The sequence below is a fragment of the Macaca fascicularis genome, chromosome X (assembly GCF_037993035.2).
Source record: "Macaca fascicularis isolate 582-1 chromosome X, T2T-MFA8v1.1".
Taxonomy (NCBI): domain Eukaryota; kingdom Metazoa; phylum Chordata; class Mammalia; order Primates; family Cercopithecidae; genus Macaca; species Macaca fascicularis.
In genome coordinates this window covers 16,410,011-16,437,476 of record NC_088395.1, presented here as the reverse complement: position 1 = coordinate 16,437,476, position 27,466 = coordinate 16,410,011, and the positions used below count along the sequence as shown (strand labels likewise).

General features: G+C 44.0%; 1 protein-coding gene across 3 annotated transcripts in view; it reads left to right on the top strand.

The window, feature by feature from the left end:
* The window catches only part of CTPS2 (CTP synthase 2), a 121,274-nt gene that overhangs the window by 81,536 nt on the left and 12,272 nt on the right, over window positions 1–27,466 (top strand). For all 3 annotated transcript variants that reach the window (XM_045384400.2, XM_045384401.2, XM_045384402.2), the window contains exons 15-17: window positions 8,152–8,207; window positions 12,805–12,901; window positions 19,216–19,360. In XM_045384400.2, coding sequence (XP_045240335.1) covers window positions 8,152–8,207; window positions 12,805–12,901; window positions 19,216–19,360 — 298 coding nt within the window. The remainder of the gene's footprint in view (window positions 1–8,151; window positions 8,208–12,804; window positions 12,902–19,215; window positions 19,361–27,466) is intronic.

Genomic DNA, 27,466 nt, shown 5'->3' with positions numbered 1-27,466 from the left:
ATCGCTGGAACCCGGGAGGCAGAGGTTGCAGTGAGCCAATATTGCGCTATTGCACTCCAGCCTGGCCAACAAGAGTGAAACTCCATCTCAAAAAAAAAAAAAAAGGAAAAAAAAAAGAGAGAATGCAACACAACAAACTTGAAGGAATGAGGAGCCCAGGGCAGTGCAGTTTATACAACTGGAGACCAGGACCTGGTGATTTCCAGAGTTCTGTGAAGCTGGCCCTCATCCTCAGAGCAGATGACATGGGGACAGTGAGGTTTGATGCAGGCAGATGACAGCTGGCAGAGGAGGCCAGGGAGAGCTCCTCAGGTTGATGCTGGCAGGAGCATGACACGACTCTGGGATACAAGACACCAGTGAAGCCTTCCGGACCCGGCAAGTGGAAATGGAATGCTTTCAGAAAAGGCTTCGTTCCTTTCACGGACCTTCTCTGCATTTCCTTGTATTAAAGAAGAACTTGACTAAAACGACCAGTTCTGCTTTAATGTAAGGGCAAAAGGGTTTTGTTTGGAAAGAACAGAGGCACGAGGCCGGTTAAAAAGATATTGAGACCCAGTGCTGGGAGTCCCGGTACAGTTTATGGCATTGCAAATGCAGAGTGGTTAAATCTAAAATGTGAAAGAGCTGAAAGAAATGGGGAGAAGTTTTCAGGGGCTAGAAAAATGGCTTTGGCTTTCTTGTCTCTTATCGAAGCACTGATGTGGAAAAACAGCTTCTGGCTCCTGGTGTGATTAGATTAGGAAATTTGAAAAATAAAACCAAAACCAACACTGAACATTCGTGAAACATTAGAGCAGGGAAAAAAAAAAAAGAAAAACCATGTTAAAAAAAATCCTCGACTGAGTTAATGAGGTAATTTACATAACAATTTAAAAGAGGTAGCCAGGGATTTAGGAACCCTGAGAGTCCATGCCATGGTAATTTGTCATTGTGCTGAGACACAAATTCCAGAGGAGCGTGGCAGGGTTTCGTGAGAGCTGCATACCACTTGGCGAGCCTCCCTGCCTGTCCCCAGAGCCCAGGTCCACACTGCAGGGTGGCTGTCTTCTTACTGCTTCTTGCCTTTTACTGGGGAAACCATTCGCTAAAGCGTGTTTGTTAATATGGAGGTTCATAGGTCTGGGACATAGCACCTTTCATCCTAACAACAGATGGCATTGCTGCCCCCTCTCTAGACAAGCACTTGTCCTTATCACTTCACCGAAGGGAACTAGTGGAGTGGTTAAGAGCCCAGCGCCTGAAGCCTCTGATCACCGGAGGCCCCTTGGGCCTCAGCTCTCAGTCTCTGGCTGTGTGGAGCTACTTACCCTCACCACGCCTCAGTTTCTGCATTTGAAAGACAGAGATAAGAGCGCCGGCCTCATGGGGTTCTTGTGAGGGTTAAATAAATGATATGCGGAGCCCTTAGAACAGTGCCTGGCGCAGAAAAGGCACTGTTTAAGTGTGGCTGATGTTTGAGAGCATGGACCTGTGATCTTCTCAAAGCTCGGGGCAAACGTCAGTTAGTGACCTGGCATTAAGAATGAGGCCCCGCTAGGGGAGTGGGAGGGTTTCTTGGCTGCTAGCTCCCCACCTGTCAATGCGTAAGATCTAAGAAAAGAGATGCCAAGAACGAGATAAGAATACTAAATGGAAAACAAATGAAATAAAAGTGATGAAATGTGGGGTGTGGTGGCTCACGCCTGTAATCCCAGCACTTTGGGAGGCCGAGGTGGGTGAATCACTTGAGCTCAGGAGTTTGAGACCAGCCTGGCCAACATGGAGAAACCCCATCTCTACTAAAAGTACAAAAATTAGCCAGGCGTGGTGGTGCATGCCTGTAATCCCAGCTACTTGAGAGGCTGAGGCAGGAGAATCACTTGAACCCAGGAAGTGGAGGTTGCAGTGAGCCGAGATCACGCCACTGCATTCCCGCCTGGGTGACAGAGTGAGACTCTGTCTTAAAAAACAAAACAAAAACAACAACAACAAAAGTGATGAAAAAGAATGCAATGCTATAATATAGTGTTAAAAGCAAAGACACATTTTTCAACTCAGATGTTTTATACTAGAAAACTGAGATAAAAGCAGATCAGGAAGATAAAATTAGGGAAGGGGGAAGAGTTTAGATACGAAAAGAAATGAAATATTTTATAAAAATTGGAGAAATGACATTCTAAAATTCCAAAGTAAGAAATAAAGGAGAAAGGTAGGAGAAAGTAAAGGAGAAATATAGGAGAACATAAAGGAGAAATGAAGGAGCCAGCTGTGGCTGGCCGCGACTCATTGCTTTCTGAGCACCAGTAATTAAGACATTCCTCTCATCACCCCTAGGACCCAGCCACCATTTTGCACAAAAGAAAGGAATCTTAGCAAAGTTAAGTCACTCATCCAGGTCACTTGTTAGAAAGTCATTGAGCTGACTCTGACCACCTCACTGTACCAAACGACTGGACCTTAATCAAAGAGGGGGCGGAAGAACCCAAACAGCTCCCAGAGCTGAGTGCTGCCCTCACTGAGAATCCTGAGAAAAGGTTCTGCAGGTTTCGGGAGTGTCTTGTGGGTGGAGAGCAGGGAGTGCAGAAAGCAAAGAGCCTACCCCAGGCTTCTTCTGAAAGCCAGTCTGAAGCCACGGGTTTAGCTTAAGGATAGACACAAGCTCTGAGTCAGTATTGCACTGAGCATCTAGGCCAGTAGGGCCGGGGAGGGAATGCAGACAGGCAGGTGTGAGAAATACCACAGCTTCAGCTCAACAATCAGCAACAGCTACACTGAGCCTCAGAGTTAGAAAGGCAGTAAGGAGTGATGGGGACTGTGGCAAATCAGCAAGCATGTGCCCCATCAAAGACGCGACTTCCACAGCTGATAGTTGTATGAAGAACTGTGGATTCGCTGCTGCCAGTCTTCTAAATTTTCAAGAGAATCTGGAAATCTGGGAGTTTTATGTAAAATCTCCTGACTTTTCAATGTTGGCAACTTATTTACATTTTTAAAATATTGTGTGTTTGCCAGCACTCTGCAAGTGATACAACAAATATCTGCACCCTGGGAAGCCTCTTAGGATCTTTGAATTAGATAAGCACTGAATTAGATAAGCATCAGCAAATTCTTGCACATACAAGAGAACTCTGGTCCTTAAAATGCCTAATTAGCAGAAGGCATGGATGCGGCTAGTCTTAAAAGTGAAGTAAGTTAAGACACTGGTGCAAAAAAGACATTTGTGTAAAAGCAAGGCAGTTCTACCAAGAAAAGAGGTAATGAAGCCCAGCACGTAGTGGTTTTACTTTTTTTTTTTTTTTTTGAGACGGAGTCTCGCTGTGTCTCCCAGGCTGGAGTGCAGTGGCGTGATCTCGGCTCACTGCAAGCTCCGCCTCCCGGGTTCACGCCATTCTCCCGCCTCAGCCTCCCAAGTAGCTGAGACTACAGGCGCCCGCCACCACGCCCGGCTAGTTTTTTTTTTTGTATTTTTAGTAGAGACGGGGTTTCACCATGTTAGCCAGGATAGTCTCGATCTCCTGACCTCGTGATCCACCCGCCTCGGCCTCCCAAAGTGCTGGGATTACAGGCTTGAGCCACCGCACCCGGCCGTGGTTTTACTTTTGTACCAACGTATTAGATGCTATGGGTGATCGCTTTAGCCCCCTGGAAATAGGAGATATGGCACCTGGGGAAAGGTAAGGATCAGAAGGTATAGAATGGGAGTGGACAGCTATGTGGGTGATAGCTTCCCGGGGAGCGAATGTGGGAGAAGAAAAGAGGGTACAGTCTTGAGCAGGGGTCCCCAGTTGAGGATGACGAACAGGTAGATGGGGCAAAAAGTGCCTGGGGGAGCAGAGGTCACAGAAGGGGAAGGGTGGCAGCTGAAGACAGACCTGCTGGATTTTAGAGGGCAGTTCTGTAAAGTCACAGGAACAAAACCCAGGTTGCAAAGGGTGGGAGTGGGAGTTTTGAATAAAGGGTGAGTCAGAGCAAGAGGACATCGTGGACAAGAGTGGGGCTGGATGATTTTTGTTTTTTATTTAAAAAAATTAATTGTGGTAAAATATGCATAACATAAAATTTACCATCTTAACCATTTCCTAGTGTACAGTTCAATTGTGTTAAGTACATTACATTGTTGTACAGTCTCCAGAACTCTTCTCATCTTGCAAAACTGGAAACTATACCCATTAAACAGCAACTCCCCCTTCCCTGACCCCTGGGAAACCACCATTCTATTTTCTTTCTTTCTTTTCTTTCTTTTTTTTTTTTTTTTGAGACAGAGTCTCGCTTTGTTGCCCAGGCTGGAGTGCAGTGGCACAATCTTGGCTCAGTGCAACCTCTGCCTCCAGGTTCAAGCGATTCTCCTGCCTCAGCCTCCCGAATAGCTGGGATTACAGGCATCCACCACCACGCCCAGCTAATTTTTGTATATTTAGTAGAGATGGGATTTCACCATGTTGGCCAGCCTGGTCTCGAACTCCTGACCTCAAGTGATCTGCCCACCTTGGCCTCCCAAAGCGCTGGGATTACAGGCATGAGCCACCATGCCTGGCCTCTGTTTTCTGTTTCTTTGGGTTTGACTACTCTAGATGATACGGACGGGAGACGGGGAAATACTGGGTAGAAGAGGGCGATTCTCTGGCAAAGGCCCCACCCTCAAGCCTGGAAGCCTGTGGCCCTAAATAAGAACAAGCATTCCTGTTTTCACACCCAAATGTTGCCTTTTGGCCTGCCATGCCCCCTATCCTGTACTATATAAACCCCAAGCCCCAGACTCCCTAAGCAGAAAAGCGGTGTGGCAGAGGAGAGAAGAGAAGGAGCATCTGAAAATGGAGAGGAGTTCGGCTGGGGACCATTGGAGAGGAGATCGGCCGCTGGACAGCCAAACTCCAGGGGAAGATCATCTTCCCACTCCATCTCCTTTCCTCCTCCCCATCCATCCTGCTGACAGCCACCTCTACTACTCAATAAAATCCCCGCATTCATCATCCTTCAAGCCCATGCGTGACCTGATTCTTTCTGAATGCCAGACAAGAACCCAGGCACCAAGAAGGCACTGGGCTGGCTAACACTTAAGCCGTCTGTGGACGGCAGAGCCAAAAGAGCACTGTACCAAGACCACTGGAGTTTCCGTAGTCACAGGCACCTACTCCTAGATGCTACTGTGCAGCCGGAGCCCAAAAGTGTTCACCCTGGATCCTGCACCTGCCCATCTGTGTGCTCCCCTTCCCATGAGGGGTTTGAGTGCACACAGTGGCTGAACAGATGAGCCACACCCGTGTCGCGCGTCCTGCAAGGGGGGTCAGGGAACTCTGCCGTTTTATCGATGCCTCCTATAAGTGGAATTATACGGTATTTGTCCTTTGATGAGTGGCTTATTTCACTTAACATATTGTCTTCAAGGTTCATCCATATCGTAGCATGGGACAGGATTTTCTTCCTTTCGAATGCAGAATAATATTCCATTGTGTGACTGGATATGCACATTTTGTTTATCCATTCATCCCTCAGTGAACATTTGGGTTGCTTACACCTTTTAACTTGTGTAGCTTTTTTGGGGGGATATTTTGGCTCTCAAAAGGAGAAAGGAAAAAATTAGGTTCAGTTGCTAGGATTACTCACATGAGGGTAGGCATGGGCAGGACCATTAAAGGGGTAAAAATATATTCTGTATGAGGCAGTATCTACCCAGTAGCAAATTAGAGAAAGGTGGTTTTTGTTTCTGATAACCCTTTTATCCACATTTTTGGTGTCTTTCTGCCTGCATTGGGAGTGCTTTATAGGTCCTAAGACTTCTGTTGGTTTTCTTTCTCTAAAGCTTTGCTGACATTTACTTCTTAAGTGAACATTTTATTTTGTCTCCAAAAAGACTAGGACAGAAAGGAAGACTGAGTCACTTTGTTGTTGAGATTTTCCCCCATTCCTAGGATCATTGCATGCCACCTGTGACAGAGGACTGCTCTTAAGAATGTGGTGTGTAATCAAATCAGAATCAATGGTACTGGGGTACCCGGGCCACTCTTCCTTCCTTCCTTCCTTCCTTCCTTCCTTCCTTCCTTCCTTCCTTCCTTCCTTCCTTCCTTCCTTCCTTCCTTCCTTCTTTCCTTTCTGACAGCGTCTCACTCTGTCACCCAGGTTGGCAGGTTGGAGTACAGTGGCGACATCTTGGCTTACTGCAATCTCCACCTTCCAGGTTTAAGTGATTCTTGTGCCCCAGCCTCCTGAGTAGCTGGGATTACAGGTGCACACCATCATGCTGGGCTAATTTTTGTATTTTTAGTAGAGATGGGGTTTCACCATGTTGGCCAGGCTGGTCTTGAACTCCTGACCTTAAGTGATCCGCCCCCTCTCAGCCTCCCAAAGTGCTGGGATTACAGGTGTGAACCACCGCGCCTGGCCTTCCTGATGCTTCTGTGTTTTCTAACTGTACGTTATTGTGCTTTATTTCCCATTTTTCTTTTAATTTTTATGAAACAATTGTTTTAGTTTAGGCTGTCCTGAATGACCCCTGTTAGTGGTATGTTGGCATTCTCTCAGAGGAACTCCCTGCCCCCACTGTCCTCTTTTTTCTAAAATACATACCTTAAATATTCACTATCATTCATATCATCACCAGGGAGCTCAGTCTATATGGACAGAATTGCAAATACAAGTTCAGCTGCGATCATTGATCGTACAAAGTTGTATGAGAATACAACCCTTTTGTGTTTGCTTGATCCAAGTCAAAAGCTCAAACAAGACACAAAGAAAGCATTTCTTTGGTTTTTCTTGGTTGAAACATCGTGTTCCAGCCTCATGATGTCTTTGAGAGTCTGATAATTCCCTGCCTGTTGAACTGAGCATGGCTCCTGATTCTGTTGGAGTTTGAACATGACTTCCAGCACTGTTATCTTCTTAACCCTTGGCTGTGTACCTGGGGTCTGCGTTTTGAGGGCTGGTGCTGTAGGAAGAGTCTCTGGCCTGCTCAGACTGCTCCAGTGCTGGAACCCACTCGGTCCCTGGGCCATCCTGCTTCTCCACATGCTCCAATGGGGGCATTCATTTTATTATTATTATTATTATTATTATTATTATACTTTAAGTTCTAGGGTACATGTGCACAACGTGCAGGTTTGTTACATAGGTATACATGTGCCATGTTTGTTTGCTGCACCCATCAACTCGTCATTTACATTATGTATTTCTCCTAATGCTATCCCTCCCCCAGTCCCCCGCCCCCGACAAGCCCTGGTATGTGATTTTCCCAATGGGGGCATTCTTGAGAGGTTTTCGTGATGGATCTGACTCCTATTCACCTGACAATGAAGTCACTAGGCAGCTCGCTGATCGCTGTGCCCATCGCCACACTGGTCATGCCCAGGGTGCTGCGCTTAGCTGCAATGCCTCAGCTACGTAGGCATGTTTAGGCAGCTCCCCAGATGATTCTCAGCCACACGCCCCTGGTTAAGAGCTGTTGGCATAGATGTACTATCATTTAATCCACCAGTTCTTCTATTCTTGATGCTCAGCTTGCTTCCAATTGTTTGCTATTAAATAATTCAGCAGTGCACATCTTTGTGGTTAAGTCTTTGTCCTCATTTCTATTTTCTGGGATAAATTCTGAGAAGTCCAATTGTAGGATCATAGGATAGGTACATTTTTAAGCTGGGGTACATTTTGAATGTGGCCAGTACCGTGTGAAAATCTGGAGGGGGCTGGTGGAGTGGAGAAAGCATTGGGCCAGGTGTGAGGAAGCCTGGGCTCAAGAACAGGCTCTGCTGCCCAGCAGGGCAGGGCTTTGGGCAAGTCCCTTCCCTGTCCCCAGTTTTGTTTTCTTCCTTTATAAATGAGCCTCATTACAAATCTGCACTGAAGCGATAGTGCAGACATAACCGTCTCTTGGTCCCGCAGACAGGTGTATATAAGGAGGGCAGATCTGCTGGATTCCATGGTGGACTTGTGTAGCATCTGGCTTCCTTTTATGCAATGGTGATGGTTTACTTGAGAATTGCTTCAGGGTTTCAAAGAAGCTATCGCCATCTTCTACTAGAAAAGAAAAAAATCTAGATGACTATGTGGAGTCTATTAGTTCGTTTTTAGTCCTCTGATAGATAGATAGCGATCCAAGCACCTTCCTCCACAAAGTGTCATGGATGTGCTTATAAAGCTGCTTACTCTAATATTAATCTCACTCTTGTATCTTTACAGGGAAACTTTATGGTGATGTTCCTTTTATAGAAGAAAGACACAGACATCGGTTCGAGGTATGGCTTTCATGCTGAATTACTGGGGAATATGGATGCTTAGTGTAAGGAACCCAGTGATTACAAGCTGAGCCTCTGGAAAAGGTGTCCAGCCTGGTGGTATTCACAGGGCTCAGAGAGAGCCAAATTTCCCACAGTCTCCCACTTCCAGAGGAGATGGGCGGTGAGGGGCGGGGAGGGGGTGGGGGGTGGAGACTCTCATCTTTTTGGCTTTCCAAAGGTAAAATCTTTACGTACCTGCACACGGGGCCTATCAATGCCCTTTGTTACTCTAACTGCCATCTTCTAAATCATGATAAGGCCGTCATTTCTTATCCTTAGCCCCCACCCTTTATTTTGCCAGGTTTGTGGAAAAGAGGACTTGAATCTTCTGAGAAGGATCCAAGTGCCTTTTGGGATGGGGGTGCATCCCTGGGTATCAGGGGGTGATTGGTTTGAGAACCTTTTTGGAAATTTACATTAAGCTTGAGGCTTAGCGTCACATAACTAAAAGGAGTTAATTGTTGAGGTTGCCACATGAGAAACAGGTTTCTCGAAATGTAGATCGTCTATGCCAGGATTAATGAGTGTGTCAGTTATGATGCATTTGACTGTGAAGAACAGAATCCCTGCTTGTTATCACTCAAACCAGCCTAAACATTAAGGAAATTTGTTATCTCAGCCACCAGGTAGTCCAGAGGCTGGGCAGGCTCCAGGCATGGTACAACCAGGGCTCCTGTTGTCTCTGTGGTTATCTCAGCCCTACCCTTGTCTGTGTGTCTGCTTCGTCCTTTAGCTGGTCTCCCTCATGGTTCCCAGGTGGCTGCCAGCAGCATCTGGGACAACAGGCATCTCTCCAGACAGGGAAATCGACTTAGATTACCTGCCCACCTGTGAACTAGTAGCCATTTTCAGGGCAATGCTGAACATCAGTGGCTTAAACCTGGGTTCTTGCAATATTCATCTTCCAAGAGGGCTGGGTTTATTATGTTTGGCTTAGACCAGTTAGAACCAGTTTCTGAAATGGGACAGATGGAGTTTCCTGGTTCATATAGGGGTGAAGTGGATACCAGGACAAGCCTAGGGCTCTGTTTTGAAGGAGGACTTGTGGGAATCAATGCTGATTAGGCAATGAACAGTGTCACTATGACCAAGGAACATAATTTGGTATGTGTAGGCCATTTTTGGTCTTATTTCCATTGGGAACGGGCCCAACTGGTGGGATAAAAATTATTGAGCTGCTTTGCCTAAGTGGCAATGAGAAGGTGCAAGAACTGCTATGTACACAATAGCATAGCCATTCATTCATTCACACCTATTTTGCATCTGGTATGCATTGGAGATAGAAAGGGGAAAGACAGACATGGTCTCCCTCTTGTTAGGGGAGGACAAAAAATAGATAACATAGTAATTACAGATTAAATCATGTATTGGATAAGGGACTTGTATCTAAAATATATGAAGAGCTCATACAACTCAATAATGAATAGTTGCAAATGATATGAATAGATATTTCTTCAAAGAAAATATACAAATGACCAATAAGCACATGAAAAGAAGACCAACAATCATTAGTGATCAGGGAAACGCTTATTGAAACCACAAAAAGACACCACTTCACACTCACTAAGCTGACTATAATCAAACACAGACAATAATAACAAGTAGTGGAGAGGATGTGGGGTAACTGGAACCTTCATGCATTGCTGGTTGGAATGGAATATATTTCAGCCCCTTTGGAAAACCATCTGGAAGTTTCTCAAAAGGTTAGATATAAGAATTACCATATGACCCAGCAGTTCCACTCCTAGATATATACCCAAGAGAAATGAAAATGTATGTCCACACAAAAACCTGTATCTGAATGATCATAGCAGCAATATTCATAATAGCCAAAAGGCAGAAACAACTCAAATGTCTGCCAACTGGTGAATAGATAAGCAAAATGTGGTGTATTCATTCAATGGAGTATTATTCAGCCATAGAAGGAAATCAAGTACTGATTTATGCTACAACATAGATAAACCTTGAAAACATCATGCTGAGTGAAAGAAGCCAGACACAAAAGCCTACATATGTGAAAAAGGTAATATATAGATTCATTGCCATCCCCATTAAGCTACCAATGACTTTCTTCACAAAATTGGAAAAAACTACTTTAAAGTTCATATGGAACCAAAAAAGAGCCCACATTGCCAAGACAATCCTAAGCCAAAAGAACAAAGCTGGAGGCATCATGCTACCTGACTTGAAACTATACTACGGTATAGTTACAGTAACCAGAACAGCATGGTACTGGTACCAAAACAGAGATATAGACCATTGGAACAGAACAGAGCCCTCAGAAATAATACCACACATCTACAATCATCTGATCTTTGACAAACCTGAGAGAAACAAGAAATGGGGAAAGCATTCCCTATTTAATAAATGGTGCTAGGAAAACTGGCTAGCCATAAGTAGAAAGCTGACACTGGATCCCTTCCTTACTCCTTATACGAAAATTAATTCAAGATGGATTAGAGACTTAAATGTTAGACCTAAAACCATAAAAACCCTAGAAGAAAACCTAGGCAATACCATTCAGGACATAGGCATGGGCAAGGACTTCTTGTCTAAAACACCAAAAGCAATGGCAACAAAAGCCAAAATTGACAAATGGGATCTAATTAAACTAAAGAGCTTCTGCACAGCAAAAGAAACTACCATCAGAGTGAACAGGCAACCTACAGAATGGGAGAAAATTTTTGCAATCTACTCATCTGACAAAGGGCTAATATCCAGAACCCACAAAGAACGCAAACAAATTTACAAGAAAAAAACAACCCCATCAAAAAGTGGGCAAAGGATATGAACAGACACTTCTCAAAAGAAGACATTTATGCAGCCAACAGACACATGAAAAAATGCTCATCATCACTAACCATCAGAGAAATACAAATCAAAACCACAATGAGATACCATCTCACACCAGCTAGAATGGCGATCATTAAAAAGTCAGGAAACAACAGGTGCTAGAGAGGATGTGGAGAAATAGGAACACTTTTGCACTGTTGGTGGGACTGTAAACTAGTTCAACCATTGTGGAAGACAGTGTGGCGATTCCTTAAGGATCTAGAACTAGAAATACCATTTGACCGAGTCATCCCATTACTGGGTATATACCCAAAGGATTATAAATCATGCTGCTATAAAGACACATGCACACGTATGTTTATTGCGGCACTATTCACAATAGCAAAGACTTGGAGCCAACCCAAATGTCCATCAATGACAGACTAGATTAATAAAATGTGGCACATATACACCAGGGAATACTATGCAGCCATCAAAAAGGATGAGTTCGTGTCCTTTGTAGGGTTATGGATGCAGCTGCAAACCATCATTCTCAGCAAACTCTCACAAGAACAGAAAACCAAACACCGCATGTTCTCACTCATAGGTGGGAATTGAACAATGAGAACACTTGGACACAGGAAGGGGAACATCACACACTGGGGCCTGTTGTGGGGTACAGGGAGGGGGGAGGGATAGCATTAGGAGACATACCTAATGTAAATAACGAGTTAATGGGTGCAGTGCACCGACATGGCACATGTATACGTATGTAACAAACCTGCACATTGTGCACATGTACCCTAGAGAAAAAAAAAAAAAAAAAAAGCCCACATATTGCGTGATTCTATTAATATAAAATAACCAGAATAGGCAAATCTATAGATGTGGGATGTAGATTAGTGATTGCCAGGGGATCAGGTCAGGGTGATGAGGGGGTTGGGGGATGAGGTTAAAGGGTACAGGGTTTGTTTTTCAATTGATTGTGGTAATGGTTGCATACCTCTGAATATATGAAAAATCATTTGTGTATTTTAAATGGGTGAATTGTATGGTATGTGAATTATGTCTTAAAACTGTTAAGGAAGGAAAAATAATTACAAATTACGAGAACTGGTACAATTTTAAAATGTAGAATAAAAGCTCTGAGGTTAATATTGCAAAGAATAGGTGAGACCCCACCATAATTTTAGACAGGGAAGCACTTTCACTGAAGGGAGGCTGAAAAGGAGTCCTTAAGTTTGGAAAAGGGCTAAGGTGAGATGGGGGCCAGAAAGGACCACAAGCCAGGTCATCAAGTTGCCGTCTATTATGATATTTTAGTAGAAAACTTGCTCCAAGCTTCTCTTTAGAACTTTTATGTAACTGTGTGTAAAGAAAGCATTGGGGTTAGTCACAAGGGAAATAAGATAGTTTTAATCCTCAAGCAAATTTGTGATTCGGAGAGAGATAGGTAAGTACACATAACTCTAGGGAAGAAGCAAACATGGAAATGGCTATAAATAACCAGTCTCAAGGTTCCAAGTCAGAGTATCTGGGTCACAGGCCTACTTTTTGAATCTCACCTTTGGGTAATAGAAGGTGGGCTTCCCAGATTTAGGTGTTGCGGTTACATTTTATATCTCAGGTTCATCATGAGTTTAAAATTGGCTTTGAACATTGAATATAGACATTAACTAGTAGAGGATCACTGAAACGGAAAACCCACCCAATTGATGAAGGACCTGGTATGGCAGCTGGTATTGCACTGTGGCCCATAAACACTTAATTTCTCGTTTTGCAGGTAAACCCTAAGCTGATCAACCAATTTGAGCAGAATGACTTAAGTTTTGTAGGTCAGGATGTTGATGGAGACAGGATGGAAATCATTGAACTGGCAAGTAAGTGGGCTCTTCATTTTTGAAAAGCTTCCTGATAACTGGCCTTTTTGTGGATCACAGACTAATGTGAGACGCAGTTTTTTTGCATTCTTTCTTTTCTTTTCTCCTTTGAAACAAATATGTAACTACAAAGTACATGAAAAAACAGACTGCTGGCTGGGCATGGTGGCTCACGTCTGTAATCCCAGCACTTTGGGAGGCTGAGGTTGGCGAATCACCTGAGGTCAAGAGTTTGAGACCATGCTGGCCAACATGGTGAAACCCCATCTCTACTAAAAATACAAAAATTAGCCAGGCGTGGTGGCGTCCACCTGTAATCCCAGCTACTCAGGAGGCTGAGGCAGGAGAGTCGCTTGAACCCAGGATGTGGAGGTTGCAGTGAGCCGAGATAGCTCTTCGTCTCAGAAAGACAGACTGCTTATAATCCTGACCATTTTGGGGCCTATTAGTCTGACTCCACCATAAAATGATATATTATTCCAAGTCTACCAGTTCTACAAGTAGTATGCTTCCTTAGCACCTCCTCTCTTTCTGAGGCTACTTCTTTGTGCCAGCCTCTAGGTTAGGTGCTCTGGGAAAGGCAGAGTGGCACTGTTGAGTGGCACCCTGCCTGCTCTCCTCTTTTGAGAAAGAATAGCCAAGTGCCACCCCATTGTTGGTGACTGATGTTGATGTCTGTTGCATGAGGGACCTGGCTTCTGTCCTGCCTTTCTCCACTGTGCTGGGTGGTCAAGCACGGGTCAGTCATTTAACTTCTGAACACTAATCACTATCCCCAGAGTTCTTTTTAAGAGCAAACAGAACAGAAATAAAGGCATCAGAATTGAGGAAGAACACTGAAGTTGTTGTTAGTAACCGGGCTGGAACACCCGTGAGCACATAGGCACAAACTACACACTTACTATTGATGAGACAGAAGGCAGTGTTATTCGCAGTCAGCTTTGAAAGGACGTGGTAAGCTCATGGTCACAACTGGTCTCAGCTCTTTGTCTTGATGTTCTAGCCCGGGGTTGGCAAACGACTGCCTGTGCACCACGTCTAGCCTGCTGTTTACAGCTACCTTATGAGATGAGAATGATTTTTACATTTTTTAATGGTTAAAAAAATTTTTAAAAATACCGTCTGTGACACGTGAAAATTGTATGCCATTCAAATTTGTGTCCATAAATAAAGTTTTATTGGAACACAGGTTAGGGGTAGAAAGGTGTTATCTGTGATCTTCTTACCCATCATAAGGGTCATGACCAACAACCCTGTAACAAGACAGGTTGACAAGAGAAAAGCATAACAAATTTATTTAATCGAAGTTTTATGTGGCACTTTAGTCTTCAGGAATGAAGACCCAAAGACTTGGGGAAAACTTATGCTTAGGTTCGATGAACAGTGGACAACCATGTAGCAATGTGATTGGGCAAAAGGGCATACTCTAATGGTAATAGACTGACGGAGAAACCCAGAAAGGCCTGTCCACTCAGATTCTTCTTGGCCTTTCTGTGTAGCATCCCATTCCCCCAGGTCTAGAGCAGGACTCATCTGGAATGAGGGTCTTATGACCTACTTTCAGGAAAGGTAGGTCAGATAATTTTTTTATAGCCAGCTTTCACACGGAAAGGCTGGGGAAACATCAGAGTGACCTTCTTGCTTTGGGAAGTTGAGGCTGCAGTGAGCCATGATCATGCCACTGCACTACAGCCTGGGTGACAGAGCAAGACCCTATCTCAAAAAAAAAAAAAAAAAAAAAAGTAAGTCCCTGGGGGGCACATTTGGTGGAGAACAATTCTCCTACACTGTCAGGCTAGAAATTTCACATATTAGCTCTTCTTCCCCTTCAGATCCCAACTAGCAGTGAGTTGTCAAGTCCTGCAGATTCTGCCTCTGGAAAGAAAGCTGGTGTTTGGAATTGCACTGCGGTACCTAGAACACTAGTCCCAGTGCATGCCAACTCCAGCTCAATCTCCTTCCTGCTTCCAAGCCATCCCTTCTCCATTGCCTCCTAACAAGAACAGAACTCTGCAGTGTGTGACACTAATTTGTTGGATAAACCACTCTCATATATTGAGTACTAAGTGTGTGCAGGATACTGTAAAAACGGTACCGTGATATTCCAGAACCTGCATTTCCAGGCTATATGCTTGAGGCTCCAGATAAACCGGATTACCTCTGCATCTTCTAACCTCCCTCTTCTTTGTCCATCTTAGCTCGTGTCACTATCCTCCATTTCAAATGCCTTTTCTCTGTCTCTTTTCCTTTTTGTCTCTAATCTGTTCAAGTACTTCCAGAGTCCTGAGCAGAGGGGAGAATTGAAGTCTAAGAAGGCTCCTTTGAACAGAGCAGCATTTTACCTAGACTTGAAAGAAGGAAAGCAATGGACATTTAGTGTGCACTTACTGGATGCTTGTCACTAGACCTCTTGCTAGGGACTTTGCATACCTTATGTAACTAACAGAGCAGATGATGCTATTCCCACTTTACAGAGAAGACCGGAGTGCAAAGAGGTTAAATGACATGCCCAGGGCCATCCAGCTAGTCCTTTGCGGCAAGTGCAAACCCAGGTGGTTACCTCCTTCTGCCACCACTGCTGTGGGATTTGATTGTTTCTCTTGTTTTCACATTCTACCCAAGGTGATCAATTCATGCCTAGAGTTTTGAATTAGAATAGTAAGTACGCATTTCCAGGAGTCTTTCTGATGGAAATGCCCATCATTTAGAATTAAAGTGTGGATCGCTGTTGGTATTGAAGCCTCTTAAATCTTCCTAGCATGTGAGAAGGCAGAAAATTTCTTAAGCAAATTACCATTTGTTTACTTTGTTTAAGTACTTATTCACTTTTAATTCTCCTGGTTCTCATTATTGTCATCAAATACTTAGAAGGTTCTTTCATCATAAGGATTTAGATTCCCCTTGGGGCTTTCAAATTTCATGTGGATTGAAAAGGAAATGAGAGTTGCTGTAAAACCTTGCAGTTTTTAAAAGCTGACTGCAAGCAGTTATTAAGGAAAATTCCCCAGAAGATGTTGATCTTAGATACCCTTGGAAACATATCCACGAATCTCCACTGTTCCTGAAGGGTTCCGAGAAGAACAACAAAACTTGGGATTAATATTATATAATGTCAGAATTTGGTTTAAAGCAATCCACGGCATTATTTTAAAGATAATTGTATCTAACTGATAGAACATCATCAAAACAAAAACTTTTTACTTTCTCCTCATATTGGCATAGAGGATTTTTTTGGATAAAGTGATTCAGAGCAATGATCCATTCATTCACATATTCTGTCCCTGGCTATTACATGATTACGTTGCTTAGCATCTGTCTGTAGTGAAACAAAAGCACAGTTAGTGTCTGCTTTTTTTCCCAAAGATGTCCCTAGATGTTATGCAGTAAGATTTATTGTCTCTTAAATTTAAATCTACATTGCTTAATTTCTTCTCTAAGTGTGGATGATTTCTCTGCATTTCTTGAGGGAATACATTCCTGGGAGAAGGCGGCATTCCCCTTATCAGGCTTTCTTACCTGCATATTCCTCTAATTCAAGCAGGTTTCTTCCTAGATGTAGAGGATTTCTACACTGGAGTTTTCTGGAATCAGAGCTGTCCTATAGAACTCACTGGAGTTTTCTGGGATCAGAGCTGTCCTATAGAACTCACTGGAGTTTTCTGGGATCAGAGCTGTCCTATAGAACTCACTACAATGATAGAACTAGTCTACCCTATCCAATATGGTAGCCACTAGCCACATGTGACTTTGAACATATTTCAAATGCAATTAATTGTAATGAATTTAAGTAGCTACATATGGCTAGTGGCTACCATTTTCTGTAGCAGAGCTTTTTTTTTTTTTTTTTTTTTGAGACAGAGTCTGGCTCTGCCGCCCAGGCTGGAGTGCAGTGGCCGGATCTCAGCTCACTGCAAGCTCCGCCTCCCGGGTTCACGCCATTCTCCTGCCTCAGCCTCCCGAGTAGCTGGGACTACAGGCGCCCGCCACCTCGCCCGGCTAGTTTTTTGTATTTTTTTAGTAGAGACGGGGTTTCACCGTGTTAGCCAGGATGGTCTCGATCTCCTGACCTCGTGATCCACCCGTCTCGGCCTCCCAAAGTGCTGGGATTACAGGCTTGAGCCACCGCGCCCGGCCTTTTTTTTTTTTTTTTTAAATAATTTCAACTTTCATTTTGGATGCAGGGAGTACATGTGCAGTTTTTTTTTTTTTTTTTTTTTTTTGAGATTGGATCTCACCCTGTCACCCAGGCTGGAGTGCAGTGGCATTATCATGGCTCATGGCAACTCCACTTCCTGGGCTGAAGTGATCCTCCCACCTCAGCTTCCCAAGTAGCTGGAACTGCAGGTGCATGCCACCACATCCAGCTAATTTTTGTATTTTTTGTACAGACAGGGTTTCACCATGTTGCCCCGGCTGGTCTCGAGCTCCTAGATTCAAGCAGTCTGCCCACCTTGGCCTCCCAGAGTGCTAGGATTACAGGCATGAGTTACTGTGCCTGGCCCATGTGCAGATTTGTTACATGGGTATATTGTGTGATGCTAAGGTTTGGGGTATGGATCCCATCACCCAAGTACTGACTAAAGTACCCAACAGATAGTTTTTCAACTCTTGCACTCCCCTTTCCTTCCCCCTTCTGGTAGTTCCCAGTGTCTATTGTTCCCATCTTTATGTCCATGAGTACCCAATGTTTAGCTCCCATTGATAAGTGAGAACATGCAGTATTTGGTTTTCTGTTTCTGTGTTAATTCACTTAGAATAATGGCCCCCAGCTGCATCCATGTTGCTGCAAAGGACATGGTTTTGTTTTTATGGCTGCATACTATTCCATGGTATATATGTACCACATTTTCTTTATCCAATCCACCATTGATGGGTATCTAGTTGATTCCATGTCTTTGCTGTCATGAATACTGCTGCCATGAACATGTAAGTGCATGTGTCTTTTTTGTAGAATGATTTATTTTCCTTTGGGTATATACCCAGTAATGGGATTGCTGATTGAATGGTAATTCTGGTTTAAGTTCTTTGAGAAATCTCCAAACTGCTTTCCACAGTGGCTGAAATAACTTACATTCCCACCAGCAGTATGTTTTCTTTTCTCCACAGTCTTGCCAGCATCTGTTGTTTTTTGACTTTTTAATAATAGCTATTCTAGCAGGGCTTTAAATGATTACCTTAGGAAAGCAGACATTTGCATTCAATCATAATTTCCTTATTACTGTAGTAGTAGCTTTGGATCTTTGGTGGTAAGTGATGGGAATTTGTGATTCTGAATTCCATACTAGATTTTAGATCATTTGATAAAGCACTTCATTGAAAGTTTTAAAGTTATATTTACTTCCCCCTCTTAAACTTATTATATTTTATTATCTTTAGCTTGAGTCATAGCCAGGGACAGGATATTTGAATGAATGGATCATTGCTCTGAATCACTTTGTTCAAAAAATGCTCAGTTTTATGGTGCTATGAGTAATACCCAACATAAAGCTATGACTAGAAAAGCAATTGTCCTCATTGCGTTCCCAAGGGTAGCCCAGTGGGTCGACATTGTGCTGGTTTATCTCAGGGGACCCTTACCCTGGGAAAGGAGAAGACCTTGCAGGAAATGGCCTGAAGCCACCTAAAAGAAAGACCCCCGGTTAGCCCAAAGTCCAAGGGAAATCGAACCAACATAAATCTACAAAGTGCCTTCAAAAAGCAGGCAGATTTGAGGAAAGCGGAATTCTTCTTGCCGTTCAAAAATTTTTGCTCGACTTTGCTCACTCTGACACCTTCCACACGTAAAATTTCCAAGATGTGTTTTACAATTTCAAATTCCACGCAGGAATGGATGGATAGTGAAAGTAACTGACTATAATGATAACAGGTTAAAGAATCATCTTGCCATTTAATGAACTTTCATATTCAAAGATAAGAAGATCTAGGCCGGGCGCAGTGGCTCACGCCTGTAATCCCAGCACTTTGGGAGGCCGAGGCGGGAGGATCACGAGGTCAGAATATCGAGACCACCCTGGCTAACACGGTGAAACCCCGTCTCTACTAAAAATACAAAAAATTAGCCGGGTGTGCTGGCGGGCGCCAGTAGTCCCAGCTACTCGGGAGGCTGTGGCAGGAGAATGGCGTGAACCCAGGAGGCGGAGCTTGCAGTGAGCCGAGATTGCGCCTCTGCACTCCAGTCTGGGTGACAGAGCGAGACTCCGTCCCCCCTCCCCCCAAAAAAAAAAAAAAAAAAAAAAAACCCAAAGATAAGAAGATCTTTAAAGCAGTTCTCCTGTTTGTCTGCTTTAATGGCATCGTGATTGTTCTCATTTCAGATCATCCTTATTTTGTTGGTGTCCAGTTCCATCCTGAGTTTTCTTCTAGGCCGATGAAGCCTTCCCCTCCGTACCTGGGGCTGTTACTTGCAGCAACAGGGAACCTGAATGCCTACTTGCAACAGGGTTGCAAACTGTCTTCCAGGTAACCAGCTTACTGCTTTTAGCAATAAATCAAGATGCGTAGTTATTAATATCTTAGGGTTTCTTACAAAAGTTAATACCATTATAGAAATTTTAAATGTGAAGAATCAGTTTTTTTCTCTTAAACATAATTTTCTCCTCTTCATGAAAATGATTTAATCACACCTACAGTAGTAATGTGTCAGCTTTCCAAATCGTGATGACACTGTGTATTATTTTAGAAATTTTTTTCATTTTGATAAGTGAAAAGATTTTCTTTTGTTGATTCTTTGATTAATATATATTAATTTTTATATGTTTATTGGCTGTTTGTTTTATGAATAGCTTGTTCACATCTTTTCTTTATTTTGGTATTGTATTATTTTCCTTACTGATTGGTAAGCTCTTTATGTATAAAGGTCATTAATCCTTTGTTAGGCTGCAAATATTTTTCTTTTTTTTTTTCTTTTTTTTTTTTTGAGACAGAGTCTGGCTTAGTCGCCCAGGCTGGAGTGCAGTGGCGCCATCTCGGCTCACTGCAAGCTCCGCCTCCCGGGTTCACGCCATTCTCCTGCCTCAGCCTCCCGAGTAGCTGGGACTACAGGCGCCCGCCACCTCGCCCGGCTAATTTTTTGCATTTTTAGTAGAGACGGGGTTTCACAGTGTTAGCCAGGATGGTCTCGATCTCCTGACCTTGTGATCCGCCCGCCTTGGCCTCCCAAACTGCTGGGATTACAGGCGTGAGCCACCGCGCCCGGCCAGGCTGCAAATATTTTTCAAAGTGATTTTGCTTTCCTTCTAAATTGTTTTTTTCTTTTTTTTGAGACGGAGTCTCGCTCTGTCGCCCAGGCTGGAGTGCAGTGGCGCAATCTCGGCTCACTACAAGCTCCGCCTCCCGGGTTCACGCCATTCTCCGGCCTCAGCCTCCCGAGTAGCTGGGACTACAGGCGCCCGCCACTGCGCCCGGCTAATTTTTTCTATTTTTAGTAGAGACGGGGTTTCACCATGGTCTCGATCTCCTGACCTTGTGATCCGCCCGCCTCGGCCTTCCAAAGTGCTGGGATTACAGGCGTGAGCCACTGCGCCCGGCCCCTTCTAAATTGTTAATGGTAGTTTTTGTTCTGCCTAAAGAGTTTAGTCCTAGGCCAGGCGCGGTGGCTCATGCCTGTAATCCCAGCACTCTGGGAGGCCGAGGTGGGCGGATCACGAGGTCAGGAAATCGAGACCATCCTGGCAAACACAGTGAAACCCCGTCTCTACTAAAAATACAAAAAAATTGGCCAGGCGTGGTGGTGGGCGCCTGTAGTCCCAGCTTCTCGGGAGGCTGAGGCAGGAGAATGGCATGAACCGGGAGGCGGCGGAGCTTGCAGTGAGTGGAAATCGCGCCACTGCGCTCCAGCCTGGGCGACAGAGACTCCGTCTCAAAAACAACAAAAACAAAAACATAAAGAGTTTAGTCCTTTTTATGTTTTTTAAAAATGTATGTAGTCAAATATTTTAATTTTGTGGCTTCTGCCTTTACGTCTAACATCTTTCCTTTTGGAAAGATTATATAAATAATAACCCCTGTGTTTTCTTTTTCTTTTTTTTTTTTTTTTGAGACGGAGTCTCGCGCTTTCGCCCAGGCAGTGGCGCGATCTCGGCTCACTGCAAGCTCCGCCTCCCGGGTTCACGCCGTTCTCCTGCCTCAGCCTCCTGAGTAGCTGGGACTACAGGCGCCCGCCACCGCGCCCGGCTAATTTTTTGTATTTTTAGTAGAGACGGGGTTTCACCGTGGTCTCGATCTCCTGACCTTGTGATCCGCCCACCTCGGCCTCCCAAACTGCTGGGATTACAGGCGTGAGCCACTGCGCCCAGCCTACCCCTGTGTTTTCTTCTAGCATTTTTTTTTTTTTTTTTTTTTTTTTGAGACGGAGTCTTGCTCTGTCGCCCAGGCTGGGGTGCAGTGGCCGGATCTCAGCTCACTGCAAGCTCCACCTCCCGGGTTTACGCCATTCTCCTGCCTCAGCCTCCTGAGTAGCTGGGACTACAGGCGCCCGCCACCTCGCCCGGCTAGTTTTTTGTATTTTTTAGTAGAGATGGGGTTTCACCGTGTTAGCCAGGATGGTCTCGATCTCCTGACCTCGTGATCCACCCGTCTCGGCCTCCCAAAGTGCTGGGATTACAGGCTTGAGCCACCGCGCCCGGCCTCTTCTAGCATTTTTATGGTTTCAATTTCATAGTTTAAATCTATAATCGATATGGATTTTATTTTCAGTGAAACCTGTGAGGTTGGGATTTGGCTCCCCACTTCCCTGCCAAATTGTCAACGAGTTGAGTAATTTGACTTTGTTTCAGGGATTTGTATTTTGTTCCTTTGATTATTTTATCTCTTACACCTGAATCTTTACCATCCTTTTCATTTTCATAGCATTATTATAAATCAATACCTTATCAATTCTACTCCCACCATTATTAACATTTTTAATGTATTTTGCTATTCCTCCAAGCAAACTGTTATTTATTTATTATTTTCTTAGAGACAAGGTCTGACTGTGTCACCCAGGCTGGAGTGCAGTGGTACAATCATAGCTCACTGCAGCCTTGGACCCCTAGGCTCAAGAAATCCTCCTGCCTCAGTCTCCCAAATAGCTAGGACTACAGGCACACACCACCATGCCTGGCTAATTTTTTAAATTTATTATTTTTGTAGAGACAAGGTCTCACTATGTTGTCCAGGCTGGTCTTGAATTCTTGACCTCAAGCAATCCTCCTGCCTTGGCCTACCAAAGTGCTGGCCTTATAGGTATGAGCCACTGTGCCCAGCCTGTACAATGATTTTTAAAAATCAAGTTTGAATAAAAAATTCCTTAGGGATTTAGTTGAAATTTTATTTATTTATTTATTTGTTTGTTTGTTTGTTTAGGGACAGGGTCTTGCTCTGTTGCTCAGGCTGGGGTGCAATGGTGCAATCTCAGCTCACTGCAACCTCCACCTCCCAGGTTCAAGCGATTCTCCTGCCTCAGCCTCCCAAGTAGCTGGGACTACAGGTGTGCGCCACCACGCCTGACTAATTTTTGTCTTTTTAGTAGAGACAGGGTTTCACCATGTTGGCCACGCTGGTCTCGAACTCCTGACCTTAAAGTGATCTGCTTGCTTTGGCCTCCCAAAGTGCTGAGATTATAGGCGTGAGCCACTGTGCCCCACCAAAATTTCATTACATTTAAATACTAGTTTGGGGAGAGTTTATTTTTATTTCTTCTCATCCAAGAATATTGTACCTAATAACTTTAAAAGCAGTAGTAACCATCCGGAATATCATAGACTTTGGTGGGGGTTATTACCACAATAACCAGATATATGTTGTTCAGAAGATTACCACTGCCAACCCTCATTCTGGCAAACAACCCTTGCAGTGTTGCTGTTGAGGGCTGGCAGGATCTGTGTGTGGTGTGCATGTGTGTGCTTGTTACACAACCCTACTTATTTGTGTCATTACCTGCTAGGAGAAGCTCACAGCTCTCTAGCATTTCCTTTCACCACATGTTCATATGGGAACAGCTTCACATAATTTGCAGTTTGGGCATCTTACTGTATTAATGTTCACCCCTTTCAGTGCACTGACTTTCAAACTGTGCCCTCAGAACTGGAGTCTGGGCTGCTGCGAAAGCAGGCCATGGGGGCTCCGGGCTCTTTCCTGCTTCCGCTGAGCAGCTCCACTTTATCTGGCTCATGTGCCATGGTTCTGCAAGAGAGATTTCATCCGAAGAAGAGCTTCCTGTGTTCTGAGACTGCACGGCTTATGCCACTGATTGGACATCCCAATGTGGTCCCATGTCAGATATGGGCTGTGACCCTTTGCAGCCATTTTACAATTCCCATTATTCTAGATTCTCACACCGAAAGGAAGGTGATAGTGGGACAAGTTAGATAGCTGGAAGAAATAATTCACTTGTAACTATCTGGCTGTTTGCAAATACCAACTAATATACAAATCCCGTCTGGCTCGTGTGGACTGCCCACCTGTATGTTGTATGGCCTGCCAATTCCCGCATGGCGCGTGGTGGTCTCTGGGTAGAGCTTCCAGCAGGGTGTGGTGGCTCACGCCTGTAATCCCAGCACTTTGGGAGGCCGAGGTGGGCAGATCACCTGAGGTCAGGAGTTTGAGATCAGCCTGGCCAACATGGCAAAACCCCATCTCTACTAAATGTACACAAATTAGCCTGTAGTCCCAGCTACTAGGGAGGCTGAGGCAGGAGGATCACTTGAACCTGGGAGGCAGAAGTTGCAGTGAGCTGAGATTGCACAACTGCACTCCAGCTTGGGCGACAGAGCGAGACCTTGTCTCCAAAAAAAAAAAAAAAAAAAAAAAAGCTTCTTAGTAGTTTCTGAGAAAACTGATTGCTAGTGACTCCTGCGTGAGATATAGTATGTCTCAGAGAGAAGGAACGACCTCTTAACCAAACTCTGATACTGACATTGGAATTATAGCTGACTAGTAGGCTTCCATGACACTGAGGGAATTCCTATGTATATCAACCACAAACTGGTACATTCCTTAAGGCCAGCCAGCATCTTATTTATCTTTATCGCCCTGGCTCCCTTGCACCCAGGGGTTGTTTATTACCCATTAAAGTAATAAATGCAGGTAGCAGGGGAGTCTAATCTTGACACATTTCAGAGAGTTTTCCGACTAAGGATGGTGATTATGAATTAATCCAGTGATAGACACCAGGATTCCAGCGGAATCTTGCACTTCAACTCCTCTCTGTCCAGCTCCATGGGATTAGTGAGCTTTGAAAAGCAAAATGACTCCTCTGATGCCAGGCTCTAATGTGAGCTGAGTTGGGGCTGTATTTCTGTCAAACAAGATTACTGCTTGTAATCAACCCTAAAAAATGTGACAAGGAATACGAACACTAGAATAATGACTTCCTTTCCCAGAAGTTGGCGCTGATGATATTCAACTGTATGGCACGTGTATGACCAATGTCTTTAAAGCATGGAGTGTAAAAATCCTTGGCTTCGAGTTAAGCGTACCTGAGCTGTAACCTCTGCATTCTGCCTAGCGGAGAACATTTATCTTTTAGGGCCTGGGAAGTTGCAGTAAGACTATTATTTTGGGATTTACAGCTAGTGAGCTAAATTCTCAGCAACTTCATTATCTACAGAATGGCAGCAGTTAGGAAGACCAATTTCACCTGGTTTTAGGCTTGTTGTGGTCAGTTCAAGGGCACAATAGCTTCAGGACAGTATTTTTTAGGTTTTTATGAGCTATTTAAAAATACATGCAAAATCAAACCAAGAGTCTTGTTTAGGGGGTCTCCCCAAGACTGCCCACACTTTGGTGACTTGCTGAAAGTAATCAGAATATAGCTGTACTCATAGCTAATATTTATTTATTTATTTAGAGATGGAGTTTCACTTTTGTTGCCCAGGCTGGAGTGCAATGGTGTGGTCTTGGGCTCACTGCAGCCTCTACCTCCCGGGTTCAAGCAATTCTCATGCCTCAGCCTACCGAATAGCTGGGATTACAGGCGCCCGCCACCACGCCCAGCTAATTTTTGTATTTTTAGTAGAGATGGGGTTTCATCATGTTGGCCAAGCTGGGCTCGAACTCCTGACCTCCGGTAATCCGCGTGCCTCCGCCTCCCAAAGCGCTGGGATTACAGGCGTGAGCCACTGCACCCAGGCTTATAGCTAATATTTATTACGGTGGCAAAGTAAACATGCACAGCAAGATCAGTAATGGGAAAGATAAGTGGAGTCTGGAGAAATTCATTTCCATGTTTCCTATGCTCTCTTTCCTGTGATAAGTCACATCGAGGTCGCCTTCCTTCCAGCAGTGAAAATGCAACTATGCCTATGTGATGTTTCTGCCCAGATGAGCCAGTTTGAGACTCAAGAGTTTAGGGATATTTCAGCCGCTGGTCACATAGGCATTTTCTGCCTAGCAACCACCAAAATTCCAGACTGCCAGAGGGAAAGCAGGTGTTCACCATAGATCACATTGTTTGTATAAACAGCCTAAGCCCAGCAAAATGACCTTATCAGTTAGTAATGGAGCACACATTCCGAAAGCCATGTTCCCAGACACCAGCCAAGAACTAACCCTGCAAGCAGGCCCTTTGAAAGACAGCAGCCTCAGGCCTGCTGTTAACTCTTTTTTTACATGAGTCTAACTAACAAGCCATTTTGAAAATAAATAAATCCAATGGGAAATAATGGTCCACTAAATAAATCATTGCAATTCTTTGCTGATCTCTCTCCTCTGGTATCTAAACAATTTGTTTCACATATAAAAGGCAACCACAAATTTGCATGGTCTTGCTGACACATAATGTAAAAGAATGAGACTGCTTCATGTAATTATAAGAAATAAATTTCAGGAGAATATATGAAGGTGCTTGTAATTGCAAGTTTTTTTGTTTGTTTGTTTAAATCTAGAAACAGAGCGTCTAATCTCTTTCTGGAATTCCTTTTTTTGTTGTTTGTTTTTTTGTTTCTCAGGCTAGTCTCAAGCTCCTGGGTGCAAGCCATCCGCCGGCCTTGGCCTCCCAAAGTGGTGAGATTACAGGCATGAGCCAATGTGCCTGGCCTGAGGCCTAGCATTCCACTTTTAAGCAACGAGAGAAGGATCAGAGTCTAAAGTTCATAGATTGTTTTTTGGCATGTGTGTCTCTGTGGCTGCCTGCAAGGCTCTTAGGAGCAATCACTACACACCAAGTTTAGGCACAACTTCCAGTTTTTATTTGTCAGACCAGAGTAAAACTCTATTCCTTGGACAGTGCTTGATGTATATCAGAAAGCAAAAACTTAGATGGGGTTCAGTTTGCAGTTCGCAGAAATGCAGCTTTTTGGGAAACATATTTTTAAGCATAAAACCAGAATCTTGAGTCATTTCAGAAGTATTTTATTCTGGTTTTGGAACTTTGGATTCCATGTCTCCATCCAGCAATTACTGTCTCTTGTGTAGATAAATCATCTTTTTGTGGCAAAACAGGAAGCAGGGTGGTACAAAAACAATAGGAGGGAAAGGTACTCAGTGATTCACTGTATTTGCTTGACTGTTTCAGACCAAACCCAAAAGCTGAAACTACTTTGTAATAAGAGAGTCTTTAAAGGAAGTACACACCTGGAGCCGGTTCCTTCCGTTTCCTCTTTCCTTTGTGTTCCCCTAGGATCTAAGTCCATTCTCTCCTCCGTGCTTAGCCCTTCCCTCTATATTTGTTGAGTCCTGGCAACAGTCAGGGTGAGAAGGAACCCATTTCATTCACCATTGTCTCTGGTCTCTCTTCTGTGACAATATTATTATCGAGGTTTTCCTGCTAAGTAACATGCTGACTTCTAGCCTGGGATGGTTTTGTTTTCTGTTGACTTCTACATGTAGCATTACAGAAAATTTAGAAAAGAGAGAGAGAGAAAAAAAAAGCACCCGCAAATCCACCAGCCTAACATAATTACTGTGCTCATTTTCAAATATTTCCTGTGAGCCTATACCTGTATATGATTCTTTCTGTGGTTGTGATAATAATAGTGAGTGTATCTATCTATCTGTCTGTCTGTCTGTCTATCTATCTATCTATCTATCTATCTATCTATCTATCTATCTAGATATATATACACACACCCCCCAAACTCTTTTATTTTGAAAACTTACAAACCTACAGAAAAGATGAAAGAGTGATACAGTGACGGTCTGGAGATCTCCTTTACAAAGGAACATTTTTCTCTATTTTGGTTTTTTAAATTAATTAATTAATTAATTTATTTTTGAGACAAGTCTCGCTCTGTCTCCCAGGCTGGAGTGCAGTGGTATGATCTCGGCTCACTGAAATCTCCGCCTCCCGGATCAAGCAATTCTCTGCCTCAGCCTCCCGAGTGGCTGGGATTACAGGCGCCTACCACTACGCCCGTCTAATTTTTTTGTATTTTTAGTAGAGATGTGGTTTCACCATCTTGGCCAGGCTGGTCTTGAACTCCTGACTTCATGATCCACCCGCCTCAGCCTCCCAAAGTGCTGGGATTACAGGTGTGAGCCACTGCGTCCGGCCATTTTGGTTTTTAAATACCAAAAATTTGAAATGAACTAGGGCTCCTGGAAGAAATGGTTGATTCCAGGGCTGGGGCAGGGAGAGTACAAGATGAG